The sequence below is a fragment of the Ascaphus truei genome, chromosome 13, assembly GCF_040206685.1.
Source record: "Ascaphus truei isolate aAscTru1 chromosome 13, aAscTru1.hap1, whole genome shotgun sequence".
In the NCBI taxonomy this organism is placed as follows: Eukaryota; Metazoa; Chordata; class Amphibia; order Anura; family Ascaphidae; genus Ascaphus; species Ascaphus truei.
The window spans coordinates 7812243-7838369 of NC_134495.1; the positions used below are offsets into that span (position 1 = coordinate 7812243).

Here is a 26127-nt window from a genome sequence, read left to right on the forward strand (position 1 = left end):
CAGCATCCATTACAACAGGGGCCACCATCTCCAGCCCCCAAGGGCCACCAAACAGGTCAGGTTTTCCGGATATCCCTGCTTCAGCACAGGCGGTGCAGCCTTTATGACTGAGCCACTGATTGCGCCACCTGTGCTGAAGCAGGGATAACCTGAAAACCTGACCTGTTGGTGGCCCTTGAGGACTTGGAATCGGCCGCCCCTGCATTAGAATATCAGAGGATAAAAGCCGGATCATATTAACACGTGTCCCCCTGCCCGACCTAACGAGAATAATATTAGTTCCGATAGTTTGTGAATAAAGACTTCACTTGCGCCACTGTCACTGCAACTGTATATTTTGATTTAACCTGCATTTGTTATTGTTCAATTTGATGCTGTTTTATTCTGTATTGATTTGATCATATGATTCTTAATATAATCAGTATTCTTTACGGGCCTTATTCTCGTTCTTTTATTGTCACCTACAACTATATATAACTATTTATATATATATATATATATTTATTTATTTATTTTACATTAGAATAAAATAGTTTGACATAAAAGAGGAGAAAAATAGGAAACCATGAAATAAAGGTTAATCTGTGAAATAAATAAACTTAAAAAAATGAATATTTATATCTTCCTTTCGCTCGACTATAAAGTCAGAGACCTTAATAATAACATCATTGTATGTATTGAAAGCGGGCAGCTTACACGCTACACATCTGGTTTCCATGCAGCTTTTTTTCCTCCCCACTTCATAAAAACTAAATCACAACTCTCTTTTCTGTGCAATTTGGTAATAGCACACGAGGCGCAGGAAGCGATGATCGCCAACCCAAATACCGACCCACGGAGACTCCCCACCTTGTAATATGTGCCGTATATGTTGGAAACGAGCATGATGAGGGGGAACCCCAGGAAGGTCAGCAGGCAGAGCTGCCAGGACAGGCTGAACATGAAGGCCATCACGCCCAGGGCTTTCACCGCGCTGCGTAGGAACACGTTCACGTTCTCCGAAACGACGTCACTAACGATGCTCGTGTCAGAGGTTAGGCGAGACAGGATGTCCCCTAAAATGAACAATAGTAAACCGGTTGGAAAAATATTCTTAATATATATTCCTAATAATAATAACTGGATTTCATATAGCGGGTTTTCTCAGAACGGGACACAAAGCGCGTCACAATGGCAGCATAGCGCGCGCTGCGCAGCACGGAGGAATGTTACAGACACATTCAATTTACAGACGTTTCATGGAATGTTGGAGATATGATTATGGACTTATGTAACCTTTACAGAAGGGATTAAAATTGTGTTAGAAGAGGTACGATAGGCCTGCAGTGTGTTAGAAGAGGTAGGATAGGCCTGCTATGTGTTAGGAGAGGTAGGATAGGCCTGCAATGTGTTAGGAGAGGTAGGATAGGCCTGCAATGTGTTAGGAGAGGTAGGATAGGCCTGCAATGTGCTAGGAGAGGTAGGATAGGCCTGCAATGTGCTAGAAGAGGTAGGATAGGCCTGCAGTGTGTTAGGAGAGGTAGGATAGGCCTGCAATGTGTTAGGAGAGGTAGGATAGGCCTGCAATGTGTTAGGAGAGGTAGGATAGGCCTGCAATGTGCTAGAAGAGGTAGGATAGGCCTGCAGTGTGTTAGGAGAGGTAGGATAGGCCTGCAGTGTGTTAGGAGAGGTAGGATAGGCCTGCAGTGTGTTAGGAGAGGTAGGATAGGCCTGCAGTGTGTTAGGAGAGGTAGGATAGGCCTGCAGTGTGTTAGGAGAGGTAGGATAGGCCTGCAATGTGTTAGGAGAGGTAGGATAGGCCTGCAATGTGTTAGGAGAGGTAGGATAGGCCTGCAGTGTGTTAGGAGAGGTAGGATAGGCCTGCAGTGTGTTAGGAGAGGTAGGCCTGCAGTGTGTTAGAAGAGGTAGGATAGGCCTGCAGTGTGTTAGAAGAGGTAGGATAGGCCTGCAGTGTGTTAGGAGAGGTAGGATAGGCCTGCAATGTGTTAGGAGAGGTAGGATAGGCCTGCAGTGTGTTAGGAGAGGTAGGATAGGCCTGCAGTGTGTTAGAAGAGGTAGGATAGGCCTGCAGTGTGTTAGGAGAGGTAGGATAGGCCTGCAATGTGTTAGGAGAGGTAGGATAGGCCTGCAGTGTGTTAGAAGAGGTAGGATAGGCCTGCAGTGTGTTAGGAGAGGTAGGATAGGCCTGCAATGTGTTAGGAGAGGTAGGATAGGCCTGCAGTGTGTTAGAAGAGGTAGGATAGGCCTGCAGTGTGTTAGGAGAGGTAGGATAGGCCTGCAGTGTGTTAGGGGAGGTAGGATAGGCCTGCAGTGTGTTAGGAGAGGTAGGATAGGCCTGCAGCGTGTTAGGAGAGGTAGGATAGGCCTGCTATGTGTTAGGAGAGGTAGGATAGGCCTGCAGTGTGTTAGGAGAGGTAGGATAGGCCTGCAGTGTGTTAGGAGAGGTAGGATAGGACTGCAATGTGTTAGGAGAGGTAGGATAGGACTGCAATGTGTTAGGAGAGGTAGGATAGGCCTGCAGTGTGTTAGAAGAGGTAGGATAGGCCTGCAGTGTGTTAGGAAAGGTAGGATAGGCCTGCAGCATGTTAGCAGAGGTAGGATAGGCCTGCAGTGTGTTAGGAGAGGTAGGATAGGCCTGCAATGTGTTAGGAGAGGTAGAATAGGCCTGCAGCGTGTTAGGAGAGGTAGGATAGGCCTGCAGCATGTTAGGAGAGGTAGGATAGGCCTGCAGCGTGTTAGGAGAGGTAGGATAGGCCTGCTATGTGTTAGGAGAGGTAGGATAGGCCTGCAGTGTGTTAGGAGAGGTAGGATAGGACTGCAATGTGTTAGGAGAGGTAGGATAGGCCTGCAGTGTGTTAGGAGAGGTAGGATAGGCCTGCAGTGTGTTAAGAGAGGTAGGACAGGCCTGCTATGTGTTAGAAGAGGTAGGATAGGCCTGCAATGTGTTAGAAGAGGTAGGATAGGCCTGCAGTGTGTTAGGAGAGGTAGGATAGGCCTGCAATGTGTTAGGAGAGGTAGAATAGGCCTGCAGCGTGTTAGGAGAGGTAGGATAGGCCTGCAGCATGTTAGGAGAGGTAGGATAGGCCTGCAGCGTGTTAGGAGAGGTAGGATAGGCCTGCTATGTGTTAGGAGAGGTAGGATAGGCCTGCAGTGTGTTAGGAGAGGTAGGATAGGACTGCAATGTGTTAGGAGAGGTAGGATAGGCCTGCAGTGTGTTAGGAGAGGTAGGATAGGCCTGCAGTGTGTTAAGAGAGGTAGGACAGGCCTGCTATGTGTTAGAAGAGGTAGGATAGGCCTGCAATGTGTTAGAAGAGGTAGGATAGGCCTGCAGTGTGTTAGGAGAGGTAGGATAGGCCTGCAATGTGTTAGAAGAGGTAGAATAGGCCTGCAGTGTGTTAGGAGAGGTAGGATAGGCCTGCAATGTGTTAGAAGAGGTAGAATAGGCCTGCAGTGTGTTAGGAGAGGTAGGACAGGCCTGCTATGTGTTAGAAGAGGTAGGATAGGCCTGCAATGTGTTAGAAGAGGTAGGACAGGCCTGCAGTGTGTTAGGAGAGGTAGGATAGGCCTGCAGTGTGTTAGGAGAGGTAGGATAGGCCTGCAATGTGTTAGAAGAGGTAGGATAGGCCTGCAGTGTGTTAGGAGAGGTAGGATAGGCCTGCAGTGTGTTAGGAGAGGTAGGATAGGCCTGCAGTGTGTTAGGAGAGGTAGGATAGGCCTGCAGTGTGTTAGGAGAGGTAGGATAGGCCTGCAATGTGTTAGGAGAGGTAGGATAGGCCTGCAATGTGTTAGGAGAGGTAGGATAGGCCTGCAATGTGCTGTGTTAGGAGAGGTAGGATAGGCCTGCAGTGTGTTAGGAGAGGTAGGATAGGCCTGCAGTGTGTTAGGAGAGGTAGGATAGGCCTGCAATGTGTTAGGAGAGGTAGGATAGGCCTGCAATGTGTTAGGAGAGGTAGGATAGGCCTGCAGTGTGTTAGGAGAGGTAGGATAGGCCTGCAATGTGTTAGGAGAGGTAGGATAGGCCTGCAATGTGTTAGGAGAGGTAGGATAGGCCTGCAGTGTGTTAGGAGAGGTAGGATAGGCCTGCAATGTATTAGGAGAGGTAGGATAGGCCTGCAATGTGTTAGGAGAGGTAGGATAGGCCTGCAGTGTGTTATTAGAGGTAGGATAGGACTGCAGTGTGTTAGCAGAGGTAGGATAGACCTGCAGTGTGTTAGGAGAGGTAGTATAGGCCTGCAGTGTGTTAGGAGAGGTAGGATAGGTCTGCAGTGTGTTAGGAGAGGTAGGATAGGCCTGCTATGTGTTAAGAGAGGTAGGATAGGCCTGCTATGTGTTAGAAGAGGTAGGACAGGCCTGCAGTGTGTTAGGAGAGGTAGGATACGCCTGCAGTGTGTTAGAAGAGGTAGGATAGGCCTGCTATGTGTTAGAAGAGGTAGGATAGGCCTGCTATGTGTTAGAAGAGGTAGGATAGGCCTGCTATGTGTTAGAAGAGGTAGGATAGGCCTGCAATGTGTTAGAAGAGGTAGGACAGGCCTGCAGTGTGTTAGGAGAGGTAGGATAGGCCTGCAGTGTGTTAAGAGAGGTAGGACAGGCCTGCAATGTGTTAGAAGAGGTAGGATAGGCCTGCAGTGTGTTAGAAGAGGTAGGATAGGCCTGCAATGTGTTAGAAGAGGTAGGATAGGCCTGCAGTGTGTTAGGAGAGGTAGAATAGGCCTGCAATGTGTTAGAAGAGGTAGAATAGGCCTGCAGTGTGTTAGGAGAGGTAGGATAGGCCTGCAATGTGTTAGGAGAGGTAGGATAGGCCTGCTATGTGTTAGAAGAGGTAGGATAGTCCTGCAATGTGTTAGAAGAGGTAGGACAGGCCTGCAGTGTGTTAGGAGAGGTAGGATAGGCCTGCAGTGTGTTAGGAGAGGTAGGATAGGCCTGCAGTGTGTTAGGAGAGGTAGGATAGGCCTGCAGTGTGTTAGGAGAGGTAGGATAGGCCTGCAATGTGTTAGAAGAGGTAGGATAGGCCTGCAGTGTGTTAGGAGAGGTAGGATAGGCCTGCAATGTGCTGTGTTAGGAGAGGTAGGATAGGCCTGCAGTGTGTTAGGAGAGGTAGGATAGGCCTGCAGTGTGTTAGGAGAGGTAGGATAGGCCTGCAGTGTGTTAGGAGAGGTAGGATAGGCCTGCAATGTGTTAGGAGAGGTAGGATAAGCCTGCAATGTGTTAGAAGAGGCCTGCCTCAAGGAGTTTACAACCTAAAGGCCGGGTAAGTTGGAAAATTGGGTACTGGGGATAAAAGGGATGTGAGTTTCAGATTGAAATGCAGCAGCTTTAACAATGCTTCCACTGCAGCCAGGAATTTTGGGTAATGACATGCAAATGTGTACACACTGTCACCTTTTGATTCTTGTCCATTTTAACATGGACCCCTATAAACTTATGCCTGCCGCATTACACAGCTTTTCAGCACAGCCGGGGTTACAGAAGAGCAGAGCCAGTAACTCTTAGGCCTGGGACATAGCAGGTTCAGCCGCGCTGAGCCGCGCTCCTGCTCTGCCTCGTCTGCTCAAAATGGAGCCTTTTCCTGTCCTGGCAGGCGAGGCAGTGAGCGCGCTCAGGGGGCGGGGCGGGGCGGAGGCTGAGCCGTGTCAGGAGGCGGAAAGGGAGGCAGGGCTAGTCCCTCGCTCCCATTGGATGTGAGCGGTCACGTGACCGCTGACATCGCTTCCCCGAGCGGCAAATTTGAAACTTGCCTGTCTCTGCAAAGTTTTGGTGCCTCCGCACGCATCAGCGCGCATGCGGAAGGGGAAACTATAGCCGCGCTGATGACCGATGCAGGGGGTTAGTGCATCTGCTCAGCGCGGCTCAGCGAGGCTGAAGCTACTATGTCCCAGGCCTTATCTTATCTCTGATATTTCCCCTGTGGTCCAAGGGACACTGAAAACTGCTTTGTATTGTAGAACTTTGCTGCCATCTGGTGGACTAAAGCCACATTGAAGAGACAATATACAGTAAAAGACAGAAATGTGAGAACCTTTCGCAGGAGGCATTGTATTGTATTGTATTGTATTGTATGTCTTTATTTATATAGCGCCATTAATGTACATAGCGCTTGGAGGTCGCTAACCACGTAAAATTGTCTCTCTTCTAGTGGTGAGAAAATAAACCGGCTCAGTCAGAGCTCCCAGACCATTCCCCAAACATTAAGTCAATGTGCATTACAATTTCATTTAATATACTAATTTGATAAATTCTCTGAAATAGCTAGATCTGCATGTGAAATTCTTTAAAATCGCTAGATTCAGTTAATGCTGAGACTATAAACAGGACACACGCCATGTTTCTCTGCCTGGCGATATTAAAGGGGGCTTTGGAGAAGTGTATACGTCACTAGGTACTTATTTTCTCTATCTTCTCCCTCCGCTCTCCTTGTCTCTTCTTGTCTCTTTCTCCCCTCACTCTCTTTCCTCCCTCTCCCCTTGTCTCTCTCTCTCTCCTCTCTCTTGTCCCTCTCCTCCTCTCCCCCCTTGTCTCTCTCTCTTCTCTCTGATTCCTCTCCTTCTTGTACTTTCTCTTTTGCCTTGCCTCTCTCCTCTCTCCCCTTCTCTCTCGTCTCTCTCTCTCCCCTTCTCTCTCTCTCTCTCTCTCTCTTGTCCCTCTCCTGATTCTCTCCCCTTCTCTTTCTCTCTCCTCTCTCTCTCATCCCTCTCCTCCTCTCTCTCCCCTTGTCTCTCTCTCTTCTCCCTGATTCCTCTCCTTCTCGTACTTTCTCTTTCGCCTTACCTCTCTCCTCTCTCCCCTTCTCTCTCTCTCCCCTTGTCTCTCTCTCTCTCCTGTCGCTCTCCTGATTCTCTCCCCTTCTCTTTCTCTCTCCTCTCTCTCTCATCCCTCTCCTCCTCTCTCTCCCCTTGTCTCTCTCTCTTCTCTCTGATTCCTCTCCTTCTCGTACTTTCTATTTCGCCTTACCTCTCTCCTCTCTCCCCTTCTCTCTCTCTCCCCTTCTGTCTCTCCCCCCCTCTCTCTCCCAATACAAAAGAACCAATTTTGCCTGGTTTGTGAGCTCTGGGGGTGAGAGATTTGCGTGTCTCCACGTACGACGACATCAAACGTAAGATGCTTGTTGAACGAGCAAAGTGTTGCGGGTCACTCTGGCAGCGATGGGGTTAATAACGACGCCGGAGACAGAAGAAACTGACCAGTGTGATTCTCATCGAAGAAGCCGATTTCTTGGGCCAGCAGCGAGCGGAAGAGCCGGTTGCGTATTCGGATATTCAGCCTGGCGAACGTGAACGTAAACAGGCCGCCTCGTACCCCGGCGGAGAACGAGCTGACAAGGAGGAAGACATTAGGGGTGGGCAACTCCAGTCCTCAAGGGCCACCAACAGGTCAGGTTTTCAATGATATCCCTGCTTCAGCACAGGTGGCTCAATCAGTGGCTCATTCGAAAAAAAGCATGCACTGATTGAACCACCTATGCTGAAGCACGGACTGATTGAACCACCTGTGCTGAAGCAGGGGTATCCTGAAAACCTGACCTGTTAGTGGCCCTTGAGGACTGGAGCTGCCCACCCCTGCATTAGATACACACACAAAGATGGGGCACTGAGGAAGGAGGTAATGGTAATACATTGCTGGGGTACCATGTGTGCTCTCCCAGACCTCTCTCTGATATAATGCTTCTATTTATCATAATAATACTGTAATAATATAAATATTAATCACATACTTGTTAGAATACTAAATCATAGCTATATTAGAATTATAATACATGAATCATATATTCTAATAACAATCATAAAATACTTCTTATGATACTAATAAAATCATTCTTAAAATAACAGCAATGATAATATTAGTTATTATTGTCTTCATAATAATAGCAAAAATAAAATGCTTCTTATAATAATGAAGATTATTATTACTGGTGCTTTCAGAATTCTAATTATTATACGATTTATTTATTAATGTCGTTGTTATTTTTGTTAGCATTACTATTATAAGGATGCGTTTTAATATTGAATATTCATATTCCGTATTCATATTCCCTAATATAGAATATGGATATTTTTTAGCAAGGCTACATATTTTCTTAGTTTTATATAAACAAATCCAGTCCTTTTATTTACTAAACCCTAAAACTGGGGGGCGCAGGATTTTTTTTGGGGGGGGGGGGGGGGAGGCGCGGGCGGTTGCAGAGGTCAAGCGCTCTTCCCCAAGGCATTTAAATGATAGCGCGAGGCCTCTGTATCCTACTTACCGGGATTCCGAAGTCTTGTTGTGCTGCGGCGCAGCGTCAAATGACGCCGCGAGGCCATGTGACATGACGTCACGTTACCCCGCGACGTCATTTGACGCAAGCACCTGGGGGAGCAGGCAGGGGGGTGCAGCTCCAAATGTTTGCGCTCCCCTGCCCTAAAACACCTTGTACATTATTACATTTGTAATATGCAAGATGAGTTTAATTGGCTGGAAACAGTCAAATGAATTATTCTTTTAATGGCCTTAAACGGTTTGATAGGAATCAGTTTGAAATACTTGTAGGAAATAGGAAAATGGTGAGAAACAAGAGAGGTCAAAGGTGCCTGAAGGAAAAGTTGGGGTCCTGCGTGTGATTCCCCCTGCAATGAATGAACATATTACCTCCCCACAGCCAGGACCGACAGAATGACAACCGCGTTGGAAAACTGCTTCAAGCTTCTTTGGACGACAATTCCATCGATGACCAGTCCTGTGTAATACGGACTGAATGTTTCTCCTGTGCGGGAGGAATGAGAAACTAATATCCCGTCCCCTCAATATCCGACCAGCACCCCCTCTCTCCACCTTTAAGACCCACCTGCTTAATGAAGCATATGAGTAGCTCCGTGGCTGATAATTAACACCTCATACATAAACCTTGGCCCCTTGCAGACGCACTGACCAGAACGCCCTCCTACTGTCTCTGTATGTTCTTCCTACCTACCAATTAGATTGTAAGCTCTTCGGGGCAGGGACTCCTCTTCCTTAATGTTACTCTTATGTCTAAAGCACTTATTCCCATGATCTGTTATTTATATTAATGGTTATTCATATGATTGTCCCGTGTATTACTGCTGTGAAGCGCTATGTACATTAATGGCGCTATATAAACAAAGATAGACAGACAATATCTGCCAACGAGGTTCCCGCTTCCTTCTCTCAAAACAAAAGGCGTACCGGAGCCTTACAATAACAATGCCCACTCCTTTATCAACATGTATAGGAAGAAGGGGGTCTCTGGACCTCAACCACATTCATCCCCGGGGACCCCCTACTTCCCCATACTGCTGCCGGAACGCTTTGTGGGACCCAGGGTACAGTTACTATGTCATGGGACTGTCACCCCGCGGCTCCTGCGATGTAGTGACTGCGTCACGCCCTGGGGAGCGTGTGTTTTTTTAAGCTTCGATCGCGCCCTGCCTTCTCAAGGTCTCCAAAATGGCCACCACGGTCACGTGACCACACTGGGCCGGGGAGGCGCCACCGACACCTCCGGCACTCAAAGGGTTAAATTCCCCGCGTGAAGCGGGTCAACAGGAAACCATGACGGATGGTGATGCTGCAGCTTCCTATTGGCCCGCGGGACACGGGGAATGTAAGCCTCCATTTTATTTCCCCTGCAGGTGGACATTACCGGGCTCAGACCCAGAGACACCCTTCTTCCCTACACGAATAAAAAACAGTGTGGCTAGTGCTATATTTGGCTTTAATAAGTTATGGAGGGCAGGCATCTCTCCTCCGTCACCTGGCCAATGCTGTTCTCTCCTGTCTCGCCTTCAAATACTTTCTGGGCAAGCTACCCAGCTACCTGACCAAGCTCCTCACCCCTACCACATGCAGCACTTATCACCTGAGATCTGACTCCAAAAGACTGTTCATGGTCCCAAAGTTCAACAAAGTACCAGGCCGCTCCTCCTTCTCCTAACGTGCACCCCAAAACTGGAACAGTCTACCGGGGAGACACATCCACCACCAGTTTAAGTTCTTTCAAATCTAAAGCTGTCTCACATTACGCTGGGCTCAGAGGGGAGAGCTCCATTTTATTCTCCCGGACACTTAATATTTCAAACGCTTATATCTCCTGAATGGAGCGTCAGATTTATACAATAAAAATAGCTTAAAAAAGAGCGAAGAGAGATTTCTTAAAGTAAAATGTTTAAAAAAATGTGTATTATTCAAAAGTCCCCATTGGCTGGATCTGTGATCAGCGGCTTCTGGGCTTATTGAATAAGCCCCTTAGACAGAATTGAAATTAGAGCCCATATTTACTACGCTGCGCTACTCCATACAACACCTTAAAGCTGCAATCCAAGCTGCCATTCCCCCCCCCCCTTTAATATGTGCATCAATACAACCCACACAATGATAAGTAATTAGGTAAGTTGCCGATCGATCCGTTCTCCTGTGATCATTGGCGAAGATTTGGCTCGGGGGGTTCACTAAATGGCTGTCAGTGCAGCAGAAGAGGACCCAAGGTGCAAAGTTCTGTGGGGAAGATCATGTGACCAGGCAGTCACTAGATGCAATTGGTGCACTGCTAGAGAAAGGGCAGGGCTCAAAAAGGGGGTGTGCCAGAGCCTGTTTCAGAAGAGGAAGGGGATGTGACTTTGTAAATGGTTGCTATAGAAACAAAAAATATTTGTTACATCTCATACATTAAAAATGTCAGCGTTGTTTTAAAATAAACGCTACAAGCATTTTCTCATAGTACAGAACCGATTTATTTAAAAAATACACACGTCGGATATTGCTGGGCCTGCAGCTTTAAATGACCTGTAAGGCCTCTTCTTCTTGTCTTATGGAATAGCATTACTTAGTAGCTATGGGCCCCTACCCATGACTGGTCCAGTTGCCCCAGGAAGCCCTGTTAGAATGCTATATACCTGCGCACACGGCACCAACGTCTCACTTACCTACAGTACACAGAAGAAGAAAGATAAAGGCTGCAGTCAGATACCCAGCGTCTTGTTTAGAATAGGATAGCAACCTTCCCACAGTCGCCCCCGACACCCGGCTTCCCGCCTCCTGTTTCTGGCGCCGCTCCCGGGCGCCTTCCTGGTCTCCGGTGAGAGGGGAATATAACCCCGACCGCTCCCTCCCAGGGGTGACGCGCCCCAGCCGCCTCCAAGCCCACAGTGTCACGGCTGATGACAGCCACGTCCACGTCAGCAGACTCCAGAACCACGGATCCCTTACGGGCTTCTCCGCCTCGGAGTACAGCAGCAGCTTGATCACACCGTAGGTAGCAATGAGGTAGCACACCAACGCCATGGGGGTACCCGAGGCCTGGAGTCTCCTGGGGCCCTGCGTCCTGTTTCTTGCAGTACCTATCACGGCCCCTAGGGATATGCAGACCCTGAGCAAGGAAGTCCCCCAGACGTCCAGCAGGGAGTGGAATACGGTAAAGTGCAGGAAGTCTTGCACGACGCTGGGCTCCTTACAGCTGTATACGTACAGCACGGTTGTTACAGTGAGGTCGCAGACGGTGAACGCCAGAATGCACAGGATCAGCCTCCAGAGCCTCATTGTGCCGGCGGTGTGAGAGCGCTCCCAGTTCTATATGAGACATATCCTGTGAGATTCCCCTGGAACAGACACCAAAGTGCCCCGGTTAGTGACATCCCAGCACGGCTTGTGAAGATGTTATACATATAGACACATAGACTGTAACGGCAGCAAAGGACCACACCGTCTGATTATTTCCCCTGTCTGATGTAAAACCCAGACCCTATCTGACACTAGGATAGCCTGGTGACTATCCCAAGCATGTTTCTACCTTACTGCATTACCCCCTACCACCTCTGCTGGGAGGCCATTCCATGAATCCACCACCTTTTTCTGTAAAGAAGTACCTCCTCACATCTCCCCTGAGCTGCCGCCCTCCAGGGTCAGAGAATGGCCCCCTGTTCGAGCCACTGGCGGAACTACCATATGTGTGTACGGATCAGCTGCACCGGTGCCCGTCACCTTCAGGGGCCTCATCCTCCACGCGGGGCCCTAGCTGTGGTGTGGGGGGGCTTTACCCGGCAGCGGTGGAGAGAGCCCATTAAGGTGGTCTTAACACGGAAGTCAGGCCCCACCGGTAGTCAGGTCCCACTTCCGCAACAACCACTTGGGTGGGTTCCTGCGGTGGCACCCACTCCACACGTAGGGCCCCCGGGGAAAGTGGGGTCCTGCCGTGGCCCCCGTGGGAAAGTGGGCTCCTGCCGTGGCACCCGCTCCACGTGTAGGACCCCCGGGGAAAGTGAGGGGGGCTCCTTGCACAGTTGCCCATTGGTGACTAGTTCCGCCCTTGGTTGTAGCCCCCGCCTTTCTTTGGGTTATTCTCCCCCCCCCCGGTACTTTGTTGATTCTCTTTATATATTTCAAAGTTTCTACATTCTGTTAAAACATGTTTATTATTAAATATTTTGTTACAATGCATAAATCCCCATTACAAACCAGGAAGTAACATCGGTAACGCCACGGGCGAGTACGGCAGGAACTGAGTGGTCTCCGGAGAGAATATACCGCGCTTCAGCTCAGAAGGACCCCCAGTTTCAATACTGTCATAAATAAGGGGTGAGGGGGTTAGTTAGGACCGATCGCTGCCTTACCGTCACTAGCGTGAGCAGAGAATATAGGACATTGTGCCATTTAATTCTTCTGAAACTCAGGACATCGTTTAGGCGAAACATCATCCCGGCGCTTAATGCGTAACTGTACTAAAAATGTTGTTTTAACAAGTGGCGAAGCAGCTCTGGGCTGCAAATTGGGTCTCACAATGAGCAGTGGGTGCAGAGACATGTGTCACTGTAAAAAGCAGCTATGGCGTCTTAACCCTGAAACACTTTATCCCCCACCATACAGTACACTGAATTTCCTCCCCTCTTGACATCATATCCTTTAGATTGTAAGCTCTTCAGGGCAGTGACTTCTCACCTTCGTTGTATCATTATAAGATTACTTATATTACTAGTTGCTGTTACATTTCATCTCACTTTGTACAATGAGGCAGAACATGCCGCCTGTTCCTGGATAAATACTTATAATAAAATCCTCCAGTGAAGCCCTCTACAAACTCTCTCTGCTCGCCCCAATGTTGGCAAAGGGGTTTAACCTCCCCCCACCCCCCTATATCTAGAGCGAATTTTATAGGCTGGTAATATCATGCAATGCAGGTACCTGTGGCAGCTCAGGGGTTAAGATATGTAGGATCTCTTGATACCAGCCACAGTACAGCTACTTTTACACGGCACACCAAACATTGACTATTAACCTTGGGAATGTCCTTCACCTCGGTGATCAGGTTACCTTCAGCGAACATACATTTTTAATGGCAGAATAATTGCAATTTCTCTGGCCGCACGCTTCTTCTTCCAGTTCCTCTGTAAGCAGATACCACTAGCTATCTCTATATAACATCATGCCGCATTAAATACCTGCGGACAGTAATGATTATAAATGTGATGTCAAAGCAGACTGCTACTTACCATGAAAGTACCAGGAGAGTAATAAGCATTCAGCAGCTTGTAAATGGTAACCTAACTTCTGATGCATAACTGGATTTAACGCCTTCACTGCTCTGGGGAGAAAAAAAAGAAGAAGAAAAGTTTTAACCCCTTCACTGCCAGGGGGGACTACAACGCCCCCTCAGTGGTCATTATATGACTACTTGCTAGCACATCTCCTGGCATAGATCGTATTTTGTGTAATTATGGAAATGATAAAATTCCTGCAGCGTCCTTAACCCCTTCCACACTACGGAGAGCTGCAGACTGCCCCGCTGACCCCTCAAGCAGATAATCCATTACAGAAAACCGTGATTGAGACTCGCTTTATGGCATGTTACAGTCCTAATCAGCCAGCCTATGTTTCAGTTACATTACTCATACTGTACCCTTAGTATTCCTCGTGTCATCCAGGATCATTAGTGTCGGATGCAAGAAAATACATACAACTAGTGGTAAAAACGCTGTTTCTAAAGCGTGCGAATGAATCCCAGTGTCCGCTCCGCGCTCTAGTCGCTTGATCTACCCTGTCAATCAAATTAGATTGTAAGCTCTTTGGAGCAGGTAACCATCGTGCCTGCAAAATGCTGCGCACACTGCACAGTGTTACATAAGAAAGACAACTATCAATGTGACACGTCGTCGCTATTCCCAGGGGGGGAATATTTGAACACCAATTATCTCTTCTACATTGTACTGCAAGGGGAGAATCCCCCTCCCAATGTCACAGCCCCAGCAGGTGTTATATACAGCTCTATAACTCTATATAGCACCTGTCACCTGCCCATGATCTGCATAGAGACAGAGGCACAGGATGCTGGGGACAGGGCTGTCATGCATCCATCCCTGTGCCCTGGCTGGGGTGGCACTGATCTGCCCCCAGGGAGGGGGGTGGGAGCTGGATACTTACCCCTGCTGCTGCTGCTGCTGCTGCTGGTCCAGGGCATTGCACTGCAGCAAGGAGGCGGGTCTGGTAACGCCCATTGAATGACGTCACATAACCACGCCCACCCAGCTGCATGCACTGTATATTTTAGCAACATGCTGGATTCTGTAGTCAGGTTCAGTCAGGGGCTTTACATTGGGGATTTAGGAGGCTTTTATTCACAGTGACCATCAGGATCCAGATTACCCAGGGCAGGCTGCTGAGATATGTTAACTTTGTATAGAATATAAATACAATATATAATATGGATATATATAGTTTTTATTTAGCTATATACACACACACACCTCTGGGACTGCCTGTTTTTCTAATAGACATCAAATTATGTTTAATGCGTACCCAAGCAATATGACCTACTTTTTGTTGTGCGTGTATATATATATATATAAATATATACGCACAACAAAAAGTAGGTCATATTGCTTGGGTACGCATCAAACATAATTTGATGTCTATTAGAAAAACAGGCAGTCCCAGAAGTTATAAAAACTAGTGTATATAGTTTATTAGGTGGATATATATATATCGTTCTGTACATATAAAATAGTATTATATTATGTCATATCATGATCTCCAGCCCGTGTCTCCCCACTGCTGGATGAAGCCTCCCCAATGATCCCCCAGGTCCTGCGGTTACAGCCTCTCTTCTCCACGTCGCTCCCACACATTCCCTCATCCCATCCTCTCCAGCCCGTGTCTCCCCACTGCTGGATGAAGCCTCCCCAGTGATCTCCCAGGTCCTGCGGTTACAGCCTCTCTTCTCCACGTCGCTCCCACACATTCCCTCATCCCATCCTCTCCAGCCCGTGTCTCCCCACTGCTGGATGAAGCCTCCCCAGCGATCTCCCAGGTCCTGCGGTTACAGCCTCTCTTCTCCACGTCTCTCCCACACATTCCCTCATCCCATCCTCCCCAGCCCATGTCTCCCCACTGCTGGATGAAGCCTCCCCAGTGATATCCCAGGTCCTGCGGTTACAGCGTCTCTTCTCCACGTCGCTCCAACATATTTTCTGATCTCATCCTCCCATCTTGCATTTGGTCGCCATCTTGGTCTTTTAATTTCCCTTTGAATCTAGAGTACCATCTTTGGTAATTTCTTCTTGCAGAATAAAGTCCTAAATGTAGGTGTGTTTGTGTGAATACACACACTATTTTATTATTCTATTTGAAAAGGAGTCTCAAATATAAAAGTAATATCAAAATAAAAATGTAGCAATAGATCAAAAACGTAGGACTGGAGCAGTTAGCCATAGGTCATTTTAAATCAGCTTAGTTGATCAATAAAATATGGTATTGTTTTATTATAATAGGTATGTTATGTAACTGTATCCTAGCTCACTCTGCGGATACTATTATAATAGGTGTGTTATGTAACTGTATCCTAGCTCACTCTGCGGATACTATTATAATAGGTGTGTTATGTAACTGTATCCTCACTCACTCTGCGGATACTATTATAATAGGTGTGTTATGTAACTGTATCCTAGCTCACCCTGCGGATACTATTATAATAGGTGTGTTATGTAACTGTATCCTAGCTCACCCTGCGGATACTATTATAATAGGTGTGTTATGTAACTGTATCTTCACTCACTCTGCGGATACTGCCCAGATCGCAGGCTGGCACATAGGGCAAAATCAGAATATTATTATGTATTCATAAGGCCCCAACATATATATAGTAGTAATATTTCTTATTATATCAATATCCTTGTGCTTTGTCCCATGTATATCGAACGTCCCACTATTGCTGGGTATGCGAACATTCAGCCCGAGCGTTTAGGATGCCTTCCGGTTTATTCCCATGGCGCACGATCAGGTGGCTAAGATACATTATTAGCGCATGATTGCAGGTACAATCGATAAACTCAACTACAGTCCTCAAAGTCCCCCCAAGAGGTAAGGTTTTAAGGATATCCATACTTCAGCACAGGTGGCTCAATCAAAGAGCCTGCTTCAGCACAGGTGGTGCAGTCAAAGACTGAGACACCTGTGCTGAAGCAGGTATATCCTGAAAACCTGACTTGTTGGGGGGGGTCTTGAGGACTGGAATGAGAACCCCTGGATTAAGGAAATGAGTAGCTATGTGGGCCTAGGGTGACCACCCGTCCCCCTTTTGCCGGGACAGTCCCGGTTTTTTGAGAGCTGTCCCGGTTTCCTGTGTGTCCCGGAAATGTCCCGGTTTTTCCTCAATGTGTTCCGTTTTATTTTATTGTCGCCTGCGGTGCGCGAGTAAGCTCCGGTGCGCGAGTCTGCGGCGGCGCGGAGGAGAAGACTGTAGCAGCCCGGCTGGTAAGTATTTTTTTTTTAATGCCAGGGGTTGGGCTTGTGTAGAAACTGGGTCTTGCTGATTGGAGGATGCGGCCCGGCATTGTACAAAGTCCCGCCCCCCCGGCATTTTCCTACCTTGGCCAATCCCCTGCGTCCCGGCATTAAGCCCCGCCCCCGCTCGCGGCAGCGGAGGCGGTGAGGAGGAGAACCCGAGGACCCGAGCATGCGGCAGCCCGGCTGGTGAGTACTTCCAGATGCCAGGGGGTTGGGTTTCTTACTTGAATATGTCGGGATACATAGTGGACAGACAGAGCCCCTGTAGATAGCACTCTGTTTCTGTATGAATTGGTGATTTATTTAAAATAACTTTATTAATTGACAATATCGTTAAAATATTGGGGTTTAAAACAATGATTAAATGATGCCAAGTGTGGCTAACTCTATGGATAGGTGTATCCAGAGGAGTATACAATGGTGTATTAATGCCCAGTGTTAGGGTAATTCACTGGCCCTAGTGTTCCTCATATGGAGAGAATGGGCTAGAGTTCTTGTAATGAAAGTAGCGGCTGTGTGGACCACAGATGTAGTGCCCCAGTATTGAAATACTAGTAGGTGCACTAGTTGATTGGACCTGTACTTAGCTGCTTTTGGGCTGCAGCTAATGGTACATTATAGACTTGTGTATACAGATCTAGGTCTATGTGCACCTATTATGAGTTTTTAACACCAGCATGTGTGGGTGGTGGTATTTAAATACAAGTGTGTGATACTTAACACGTGTACATCCCAAGTGTGTAATAACAGGGCTAGGATAGACACTAGTATTAGTTTTGCAATACTGGTAAGTTAGTGGCACTGCTGTAAATTCTGTATATGCATATACCTAATTAACAGCTGAGTACTGCTCCTTTTAGGGTATTAATATCGGTCTATTATGAAAGACCTTTCCCTAGTTGGTGTAGTGCTCTTCATATGTGGTAATGGTCTGGCACTCCAGAGGTTAATTGCTGGATTGGTTGCCGTTTTGCTCAATGTGTATACCCCTTTAAGCTAAATGCTGTGTTTGGGGATTAGCATTCAGGCTTCCTGCATTTATACTGTGATTTACTGCCAGATATTCTCTGTGCTTTACTGATGTGTGACTGCTAAGATCGTAGGATCTTGAATATGTCGGGCCGCTGGGGATCGGTCGAGGATGCATGGGGTGGGGGTTTGGCTCTTCTCTGCTTTCCCCCCCCCCTTCCTCCCCCCGAGCCCGCTCCTCTACTGGTGGCTACGCAGTGTCCCTCCTTCTGCCCCGGGTCCCCGTGGCTGCCCGCCCACCTGGGGTGATAGTAGGTAGGTGCAGGGGTGCGGCCGCCAGGGGGGGAGGGGGTTGCCTCCTGTCCTGGTGCTCCCTTCCCCTGTCCCCTTGGTGTGGGAGATGAGCGCGGGGGCGGGTAGTGGTGATGCACTAAACAAACAAACAGGGAAGCGCTATATGAGTTAGGATCAGGCCCAGCAGCCACTTTATGTTGAAAACCACATATGAAATGAGCATAAAATTGCATGAATAATTACACAAAAATATATAAAATGAATAGCACAAGTCTCTGCCAGAGAGAAATTGTCCAGGTGGTGTGGATACAGGTTAATGCCCCTGTCTGGCGCTGCATCTCTTGCTCCACTTTGTGTGTGTGTATGTATGTGTGTATCAGTGTGTGTGTATATATATCTGTGTCTGAGTGTGGGTGTGTCTGAGTGTGTGTATCTGTGTGTGTCTGTCTGTGTCAGTGAGTGTGTGTCTGTCAGTGAGTGTGTGTGTCTGTGTCAGTGTGTGTGTCTGTGAGTGTGTATGTCTGAGAGTGTGTGTGTGTGTGTGTCTGAGAGTGTGTATGTCTGAGAGTGTGTGTGTGTGTGTGTGTCTGAGAGTGTGTGTGTGTGTGTGTCAGAGTGTGTGTGTGTGTGTGTGTCTGAGAGTGTGTGTGTCTGAGAGTGTGTGTGTGTGTGTGTCTGAGAGTGTGTGTGTGTGTGTCTGAGAGTGTGTGTCTGTGTCTGAGAGTGTGTGTCTGTGTCTGAGAGTGTGTGTCTGTCTGAGAGTGGCTGTAGATCAGTGGCTGTGTGCAGGTCAGAGAGAGAATGGGGCTGGGGAGAGGGAGAGAATGGGGCTGGGGAGAGGGAGATAATGGGGGGGAGAGGGAGATAATGGGGGGGAGAGGGAGATAATGGGGGGGAGAGGGAGAGAATGGGGGGGGAGAGGGAGAGAATGGGGGGGAGAGGGAGAGAATGGGGGTGGGGAGGGAAGGGAGAGAGAGAATGGGGGGAGGGTGAGAAAAAATGGGGGGGAGGGTGAGAAAAAATGGGGGGGGGGGGGGGGAGTAGAGAGAATGGGGGACAGGGCTGGCAACGGGGGTCTGTCAGGGTTGGTGTCCCGGGCCCAGTGAGTCAGGGGGCCCACCCAAGTGTCAGTCAACCACCCTCTCACCCTCCTTGTCTCTCTCCCTTTCTCTCTCCCTCTTCCCGTCTCTCTCCCTCTCCCTCCGTCTCCCCCTCTCTCCCTCTGTCTCTCTCCCTCTCCCCGTCTCTCTCCATGTCTCTCTCCCTCTCCCTGTCTCTCTCTCCCTGCCTCTCTCTCTCTCTCTCTCTCCCTCTCCCTGTCTCCCTCTCTGTCTCATCTTAACTGCCGTATACCTACACCGAAGTAACCTACCCTGCTTTCTTCCAGATCTGACTCAAGTTTCACGCGGGAGACATCGGAAGACAGGTAGGGAACACCTCCCCTCCAGTATAGTACCTTGAGGGACTGCGGATCATGTAAGAGCCCAGGCGGGATTGCTGCTTTAGAAATTGTGAAGAGTGGGGTTCCTGACAATGGTTAAGGGTTTTTTTTTTGTTCGATTAGTGAGGCCATCCGACACACACACACCCCCCCCCCACACACACACCCCCCCCCCACACACATACTTTACTACCATTAGTCCTAGTTACGTGTAAGTGTAATACAATAAATAAACTGTTAATGTAAAAAAAAAAAAATTGTGTCCCGGTTTTTCATTTTCAAAATCTGGTCACCCTATATGTGGGACTCCGCCTTGCGATCACAATACTGTTTTCCATTGCATTCTTACATATTAGTCCACAGACTCTGCACATCCCTCTGCGTTTAACAGCTACTGTGTGGGGGCATGTTATTCAGGGACGTTTTCCCTTATTTAGAATGTAGCCTGGTTATATGTGCCTCTAGCTGTGTTACATTGTATAACTAAGCCACTATTATTTTTGTAACTATGTTATTTATTGAAGACCATGGCTTCGGTAACCGTGCTCTTGGATTTAACATTGTGTATTGTCTGCCCTGCGGTCCTGGTATGTATGCCTTTATATAGCGCCATTACTGTACATAGTGCTTCACAGTAGTATGGTAGTATCACTGATATATAATACTTTACTTTATACCCTGCTACTTACTCTGAAACATACCGGCCAGTACTGGGCTGCTGTTTACGTGTTGCCTAGCAACACGAGTTTAGGGACAAAACCCATGAGGGTTTTTTTCCCCTTGAAGTGGGTTTACTTCCAGGTTAGAGGTCGGGTTGCCAGGTGGCTTCTCCAAAAATACTGGACATAAATGGTGAAAGGTGTGATGCATACACCACACACCTCTCCATGCTGTTTCCTCCTCTCCTTTCCCCCACCCCCAGGCTCCTGCCACCTCCTCCAGATTGGCTGCATTACCAGGCAGCAGGCAAATCACGATGGAGAAAGCTGCCCAGCCCCCAATCAGGATGGAGGAAGCTGCCCAGCCCCCTAGCAACAGCCCCGCTCAGAGAAATCCCGTGACCCCCCCCCCCCAAGCCGGTCAGGTCACTATGTCCACAGAGGTAATAATCGGACACACACATGTCCAGTATTACCTCTAATTCTTTACTGGACTGTGTCCAAATACAGGACAGTCTGATTCAATACTGGACACCTGGCAACCCTAGTTAAGGGGGGGAAGGTGTGTGTGTGTGTATATATATATATATATATATATATATATATATATATATATATATATATATATATATATATATATATATATATATATATATATATATATATATAATTTTTTTGTCATGCACTTGCACAACCCTGATGAAGGTTCCTTAGCAGGACCGAAACGTTGGCATTCTGACTTTGTGTAACACACACACACACGGCAGCTTTATCATCATTTTATAAATACACATGGGAAACATTTTTACAAAATGTACAATTATTTACACTATTTGTAAAATGAAGTTGGACATTTTTTTTTATATATTATTTATTTTGCAAGACATCAGGAATTCGCTGTTTCAATACCGGAATAATCAGCAAAGATCTGAAAATTGATGCCGACCTCCCCCGCAGGAATTAAATTACACTCAGAACAGAAGTGATAAAATTCTGTTACTTCTTAAACCAGCAATATATCCCCCACAGTGAAGTTGTAACAGGGCTTGATAATGTGTGATATGAACGGATGTTCTCGCTTTCGAACGTAGGATTTCACTGGCCACTTCTGTATGCCCGGGCCCCGCTAGCAGGAACGGGGTCATCTGAGAGCCATTTTTTTTTTTAAACCCCAGTAAAACACATTTTTAGAAACCATCTGCAGAATGGCACCTTAGGAGTTACACAAATGCAACTACACTGCAGAGAACGGCAGACTGCACCGCTGAGGCCTCCAGCCGATAATCCATTAAAGAAAATGTGAGGGAGAGGCATGTTATGGCATGTTGCAATCCTAATTAGCCGCTCTGAAATCAACCAGTATATCAAACAGATAAAACAGCATACCGCTTTGTTGTTGTTGTTGTTGTTGCAGGATTGGAACCGGAGCGTCTCCCATAGATGACCTTCGCTATTCTTAGCTCTGGGGGCGCCCGGGTTTTCCCAAGACACCGGGGGAAGATACCTATTACTTCCTGGTTTTTAAAGGGCACAAAAAATAATACCATCGAATAACACAACAGATGATGCTGCAGTTTCCTATTGGCCCGGGAAGGAGATTTAAACTAGGCAACTTTATCAGTAAGCATCTCAGGAACCAGTGTGCCCCCTGAGCTGAAAACAGCAGGGTTCAGTTCTTTCCCCCCTCCCAAATCCTGTAAGAAAATGGGGACTTTAAAAAAACACACAACACACTACACCAACCCACGGAGTAGTGGGATTGCTGCTTTAAGGCTGGGGCAAACTCCAGTCCTCAAGGGCCACCAACAGGTCAGGTTTTAAGGATATCCCTGCTTCAGCACCGGTGGCACAGTTGTTGACTTAAGTCACCTGTGCTGAAGCAGGGATATCCCTCATACCTGGCCTGTTGGTGACCGTTGAGGACTAGAGTTGGCCACTCCTGATTTAGGGCAGCGTGATTTGTCACACACGCGTGGGTGGGTGTACAGTGTACACATGTTCCTTATACAGAGACCGGTATTCAAACGTATGCAAAGCATGTTCCTTACATCAGGTAAGCGACAGTATAATTGTGCGATTTGTAATCTCTCTGCAGCTGTACGGGCCCGTGACACACGGAACAACCAAAGCCAAAGCCCATTTAAAATGACGATGTTACCTACCCACGTCCCATCCAATTTCTATTCCATAGGCAGGCGTCAGTGTTACATTTTGCAATTGGTTCTTTTTACATAGGATTGAAGCAGGGGGTTTCCGGAGCTGAACCCCATTATTTTCACTCCCGGGGACCCCCCGCTTCCAAAGATACAGAGCTCTCCGTATGCAGCAGCCGCTCCGGCTGAGCCAGCTGGGGTTTAAAGGTCACACTGGGCAGTAGGAAGCGGAACCCGATGACATCGCAGCTTCCTATTGGCTCGCAGGGCATGATCCCCGTTAGCTGAGCACAGCAGTTACCTGCGCACCCTACGGAGGTATCTCTGAAATCAGGGGGATCCCCAGAGCTGAAATTAGAGACCCCCTGCTTCAATCCTATGGTAACATCATTCTTTTAAATCACATGCTTGGATTGCAGCTTTAAAAAGGCCTAATCTTACCTTTAGCATCGTAACCAAACCCAAGTTTTATTTGACTAAACTATTGAAAATGCATCAATTCCAAACGCACACGTGTACGTGTAATTAGCACTTGGATTTCCACATTCACCCTTCCCCCAGTTCATAGAAACTATAACATTTGTCTTTTTTTATAGTTAGGACACACACACACACAGCGATTTCTGTTTATAGTGGATGCGCGGCGTGCCACGTGACATCACGTGAGCGGTGCGCCCTCATTGGCTGAACCGCTCTATGGTCGGCCTGATAGAGGTAAGGCTTCAGTTTGCAGCACGCGCGATGTTCTATAAACGCGGCCGTGGGGAGGGGGGGACATGGGAGAGTAGTCCCCTAAACATTGTGGCTCATTCACTAAACGGTCTTCTGCCATATCCCACCTTCTGGAGCCGGAAGAGAACTTTACAGCGCGTTGCAAGGAGTGGGCCCTAAAAAAAGGTGCCTTCTGGAGGAGGGAGGAGGAGAGCGGAGGGGAGACTCCGCCAGGGGCCGCAGTGAGTGCCGGGCAGGCGCTCCCCCCCCCCTGTGGCCAAGCAGGGTTAAGGGCGCCGCGAGTGGGGAAGGCAGAGGAGAGAGCTGCAGAGGAACCCAGGGAGGTTCTGTTACTGCCAGGGGTGCGACCTCTTCTCCCTGCACATCTCCAACCGCACTATCCTCTGCTGCACCAGCCAGGAACAGCACCCAGTGCTGCAGGATCAGCGCCAGCGCGGAGTATGAGAGCCACAGTGACTCCGAAGAGGCGGTGAAGAAGGAAGAGGAAGTTGATGGCACAGTGGAGAAGAGATGCACTTCCTCCAATAACCCAGGTACATCTCTCACAATTACTTTACTCCCTAAAAACTCAATGCAGCCTCCGCAAAGACCGCTCAGAACAAATCGATGCTCAAGCAATGCGCCGCTGCTCACCAACAACACAATTACGCGGCTCTCTCGCCATACGTGAAACCGGAAAAGGTAGCCTCAGCGCAAAAAAAGCAGGAAAAGCACACCGTACTGGAACGCCAGCGCCGCAATAATTCGACGACACGCCTCCTCACGTTGAAACACAACGTACCAGAACTTAACAACAACAAGGCAGCAAAAGCTTTCATCCTGAAAAAAGCCACTGAATACATTCATTCTCTTCAGGCCGACAACCACAAATTGTTACAGGCTAAAGAGAAATTGCAAGCCAGACAGCAACGGTTGCTTAAGGCCTGGGACATAGTAAGTTTAAGCGTCGCTGAGGCGGGCTGAGCCGCGCTGAGCAGATGCACAAAGCCCCTGCATCTGTCATCAGCGCGGCTATAGTTTCCCCCTCCGCATGCGCGCTGATGCGTGCGGAGGCTGAGAAACTTGGAACAGACAGGGAAGTTTGAAATTTGCCGCTCGGGGAAGCGGAGGAGCAGAGAGGAGCTCCAACTGTACTGGGACAAATGTTTTTATAGCGCAGAGCAAAGACAAGATTTTACTCCTTATTATGTAGAAGACTTCACAGAAAGTCTCCTTTGCAAGCACGACGACGAAGCTGTACGGCTAAAATTACATTACGAAAAATGCAAAAAAATGCAAAAAAATGCTCGAAGCTGTGATCAAATGGGAAACAAATTGGGAACAGTTCGTTTTGCTTGAGAAGGCGTCAGACCCGTACTAGCCCCGCCTCCCGCTCCGCCTCCTGACACGCCTCCGCCCCGCCCCCAGAGCGCGCTCACTGCCTCGCCTGTTAGGACAGTAAAAAGCCCCATTTTCAGCAGGCGAGGCAGAGCAGGAGCGCGGCTCAGCGAGCTTCCAATTACTATGTCCCAGGCCTAAGAAATTGAAACACACATGGACTTGCTAAATGTTTTGGAGAGTCCGGGACTCACTGCCACTTTACACATGTATTGATTCTTTAGGACAAGACAAGCTATTTGATGTTTTGAATGTTGGGTTCAATTCAATCCACTCAGCAGTTGAAAACACTCTTACTTTAAAAAAAAAAATTAAATTAGATTTTTTTTTTCTGGTTTCAGAACAACTGGCTGATGTTTCAAGCATTTGAATAGATTGCCAAAATATTTAGTTTTTTTTTTTTTTTTTTTTAACGTGAACATTTATTTTTAGCTGCTGATTTACACCCACTAGTTTTTGCATCATGCTTTTATTTTTCTTTATGGTGCTCAGATTGTACTTTAGGGGTTAGCACTTGTACCTCTGGGGACAGTCCATTCAAACACTTGCCTTTTTGTACATTTCTTGGGTTACTGTATGCGGGGCAGCTCTGTCTACCAATATTAGCCTAGAAGTTCATACCTAAGCACCCCAATGTTTGAGGAGCATGTTTTGTATACAATTATCTTAATTTCTTGTTATGTACCGTACTAATTCTTACATTGCCTGTATACCTAGTATGAAGCTGATGCATAACCACATTTGCTACTTATATTGCCATGAGTCGTGAAAGTTGAATAGTTATTACTTTATCACTTTTTTTTTAACCAAGAACTTTTGTATTATCTATGCCCGTTTCTTCTTGTTAATGTATTTGTTCATGTTTGTTGCATTGAACGGGATATCTTCAACGTTCTGTGTTTCATTTCTTTTTATATTTAGTGCTGCGTCTTACAGCACGTTGAAATACCTCATGTTTATGAAAATAAATACCAATAAAATGAAAAAAATAAAAAGGTGCCTTCTTGTCCCACAAGGTGTCCAGCGGCAGATGACTGTATGGGCCGGTCTGTTTGAACCGGAACCTTTATAGAACGCTGATTTTCTGCTACATTTATTGGAGCTCGTTTTGTCTCCAGATACAGAAACCACCTTCTTTACCAGGAATATACCCTTTTTATGATTTTATATAAAGTACCGGAGGACTCTATTCTTGCTCTGTCCCACGATGCCTGGAGACACATTGATTTCTCTGAGGATACTGGATTTGTTCGTTTTTTTTACCTGTCTGTGCTCATAGAAAAGTATTTTGAACGGGAGATGTATAAATACTCCTAATATCAGCTGGTCTTTTCTACAGCAGGAATCATTTCTTCGGGTGACAAGACAGTCTCAAATTTAAAGGACATGATGTGGTTGTGTTTGAACTTTTTCAGTGGTTGATCCGATTCGCTCCCAAACATTTCGTCTTGCACTTTAAACCTGGCAGGTGGGGGGCCCAGGGGCCGTGGGACTGACTTCCTCCTCTCCTTGCCGGCAGCGGATATATTCGCCAGAACCTGGAAAAGGTTAATGTTTTGTTTATGTAAAATACAGGCTGTCTGCATAATAAGATAAGCGCAAAATGCAGAGCAGTCATCTACATCAGGCGTACGCAAACGGAGGGGCGGCGGTGCCAGAGGCCCTGCGCTCTTCCCCAAGGCATTTAAATTAAATGCCAGGGGATCGCGTGAGGCCTCTGCCACTTCACTTACCTGGTCTC

General features: G+C 47.6%; 1 protein-coding gene across 6 annotated transcripts in view; it reads right to left on the minus strand.

The window, feature by feature from the left end:
* Nucleotides 1–14453, minus strand: part of ABCB9 (ATP binding cassette subfamily B member 9) — a 40706-nt gene extending 26253 nt beyond the window's left edge. For 4 of the 6 annotated variants that reach the window (XR_012787718.1, XM_075568293.1, XM_075568295.1 and 1 more), the window contains exons 1-6: nucleotides 14401–14453; nucleotides 13473–13564; nucleotides 10914–11585; nucleotides 8623–8737; nucleotides 7179–7309; nucleotides 850–1055 (exon numbers count right to left, since the gene is read on the minus strand). Coding sequence is in view for 5 of the 6 variants with exons in the window: in XM_075568293.1 (XP_075424408.1) it covers nucleotides 850–1055; nucleotides 7179–7309; nucleotides 8623–8737; nucleotides 10914–11526 (1065 nt within the window). In the remaining variant the exon portion in view is untranslated. The remainder of the gene's footprint in view (nucleotides 1–849; nucleotides 1056–7178; nucleotides 7310–8622; nucleotides 8738–10913; nucleotides 11586–13472; nucleotides 13565–14400) is intronic. The other 2 variants (XM_075568292.1, XM_075568291.1) reach the window with 2 other exon arrangements.
* Nucleotides 14454–26127: the final 11674 nt, after the last annotated feature.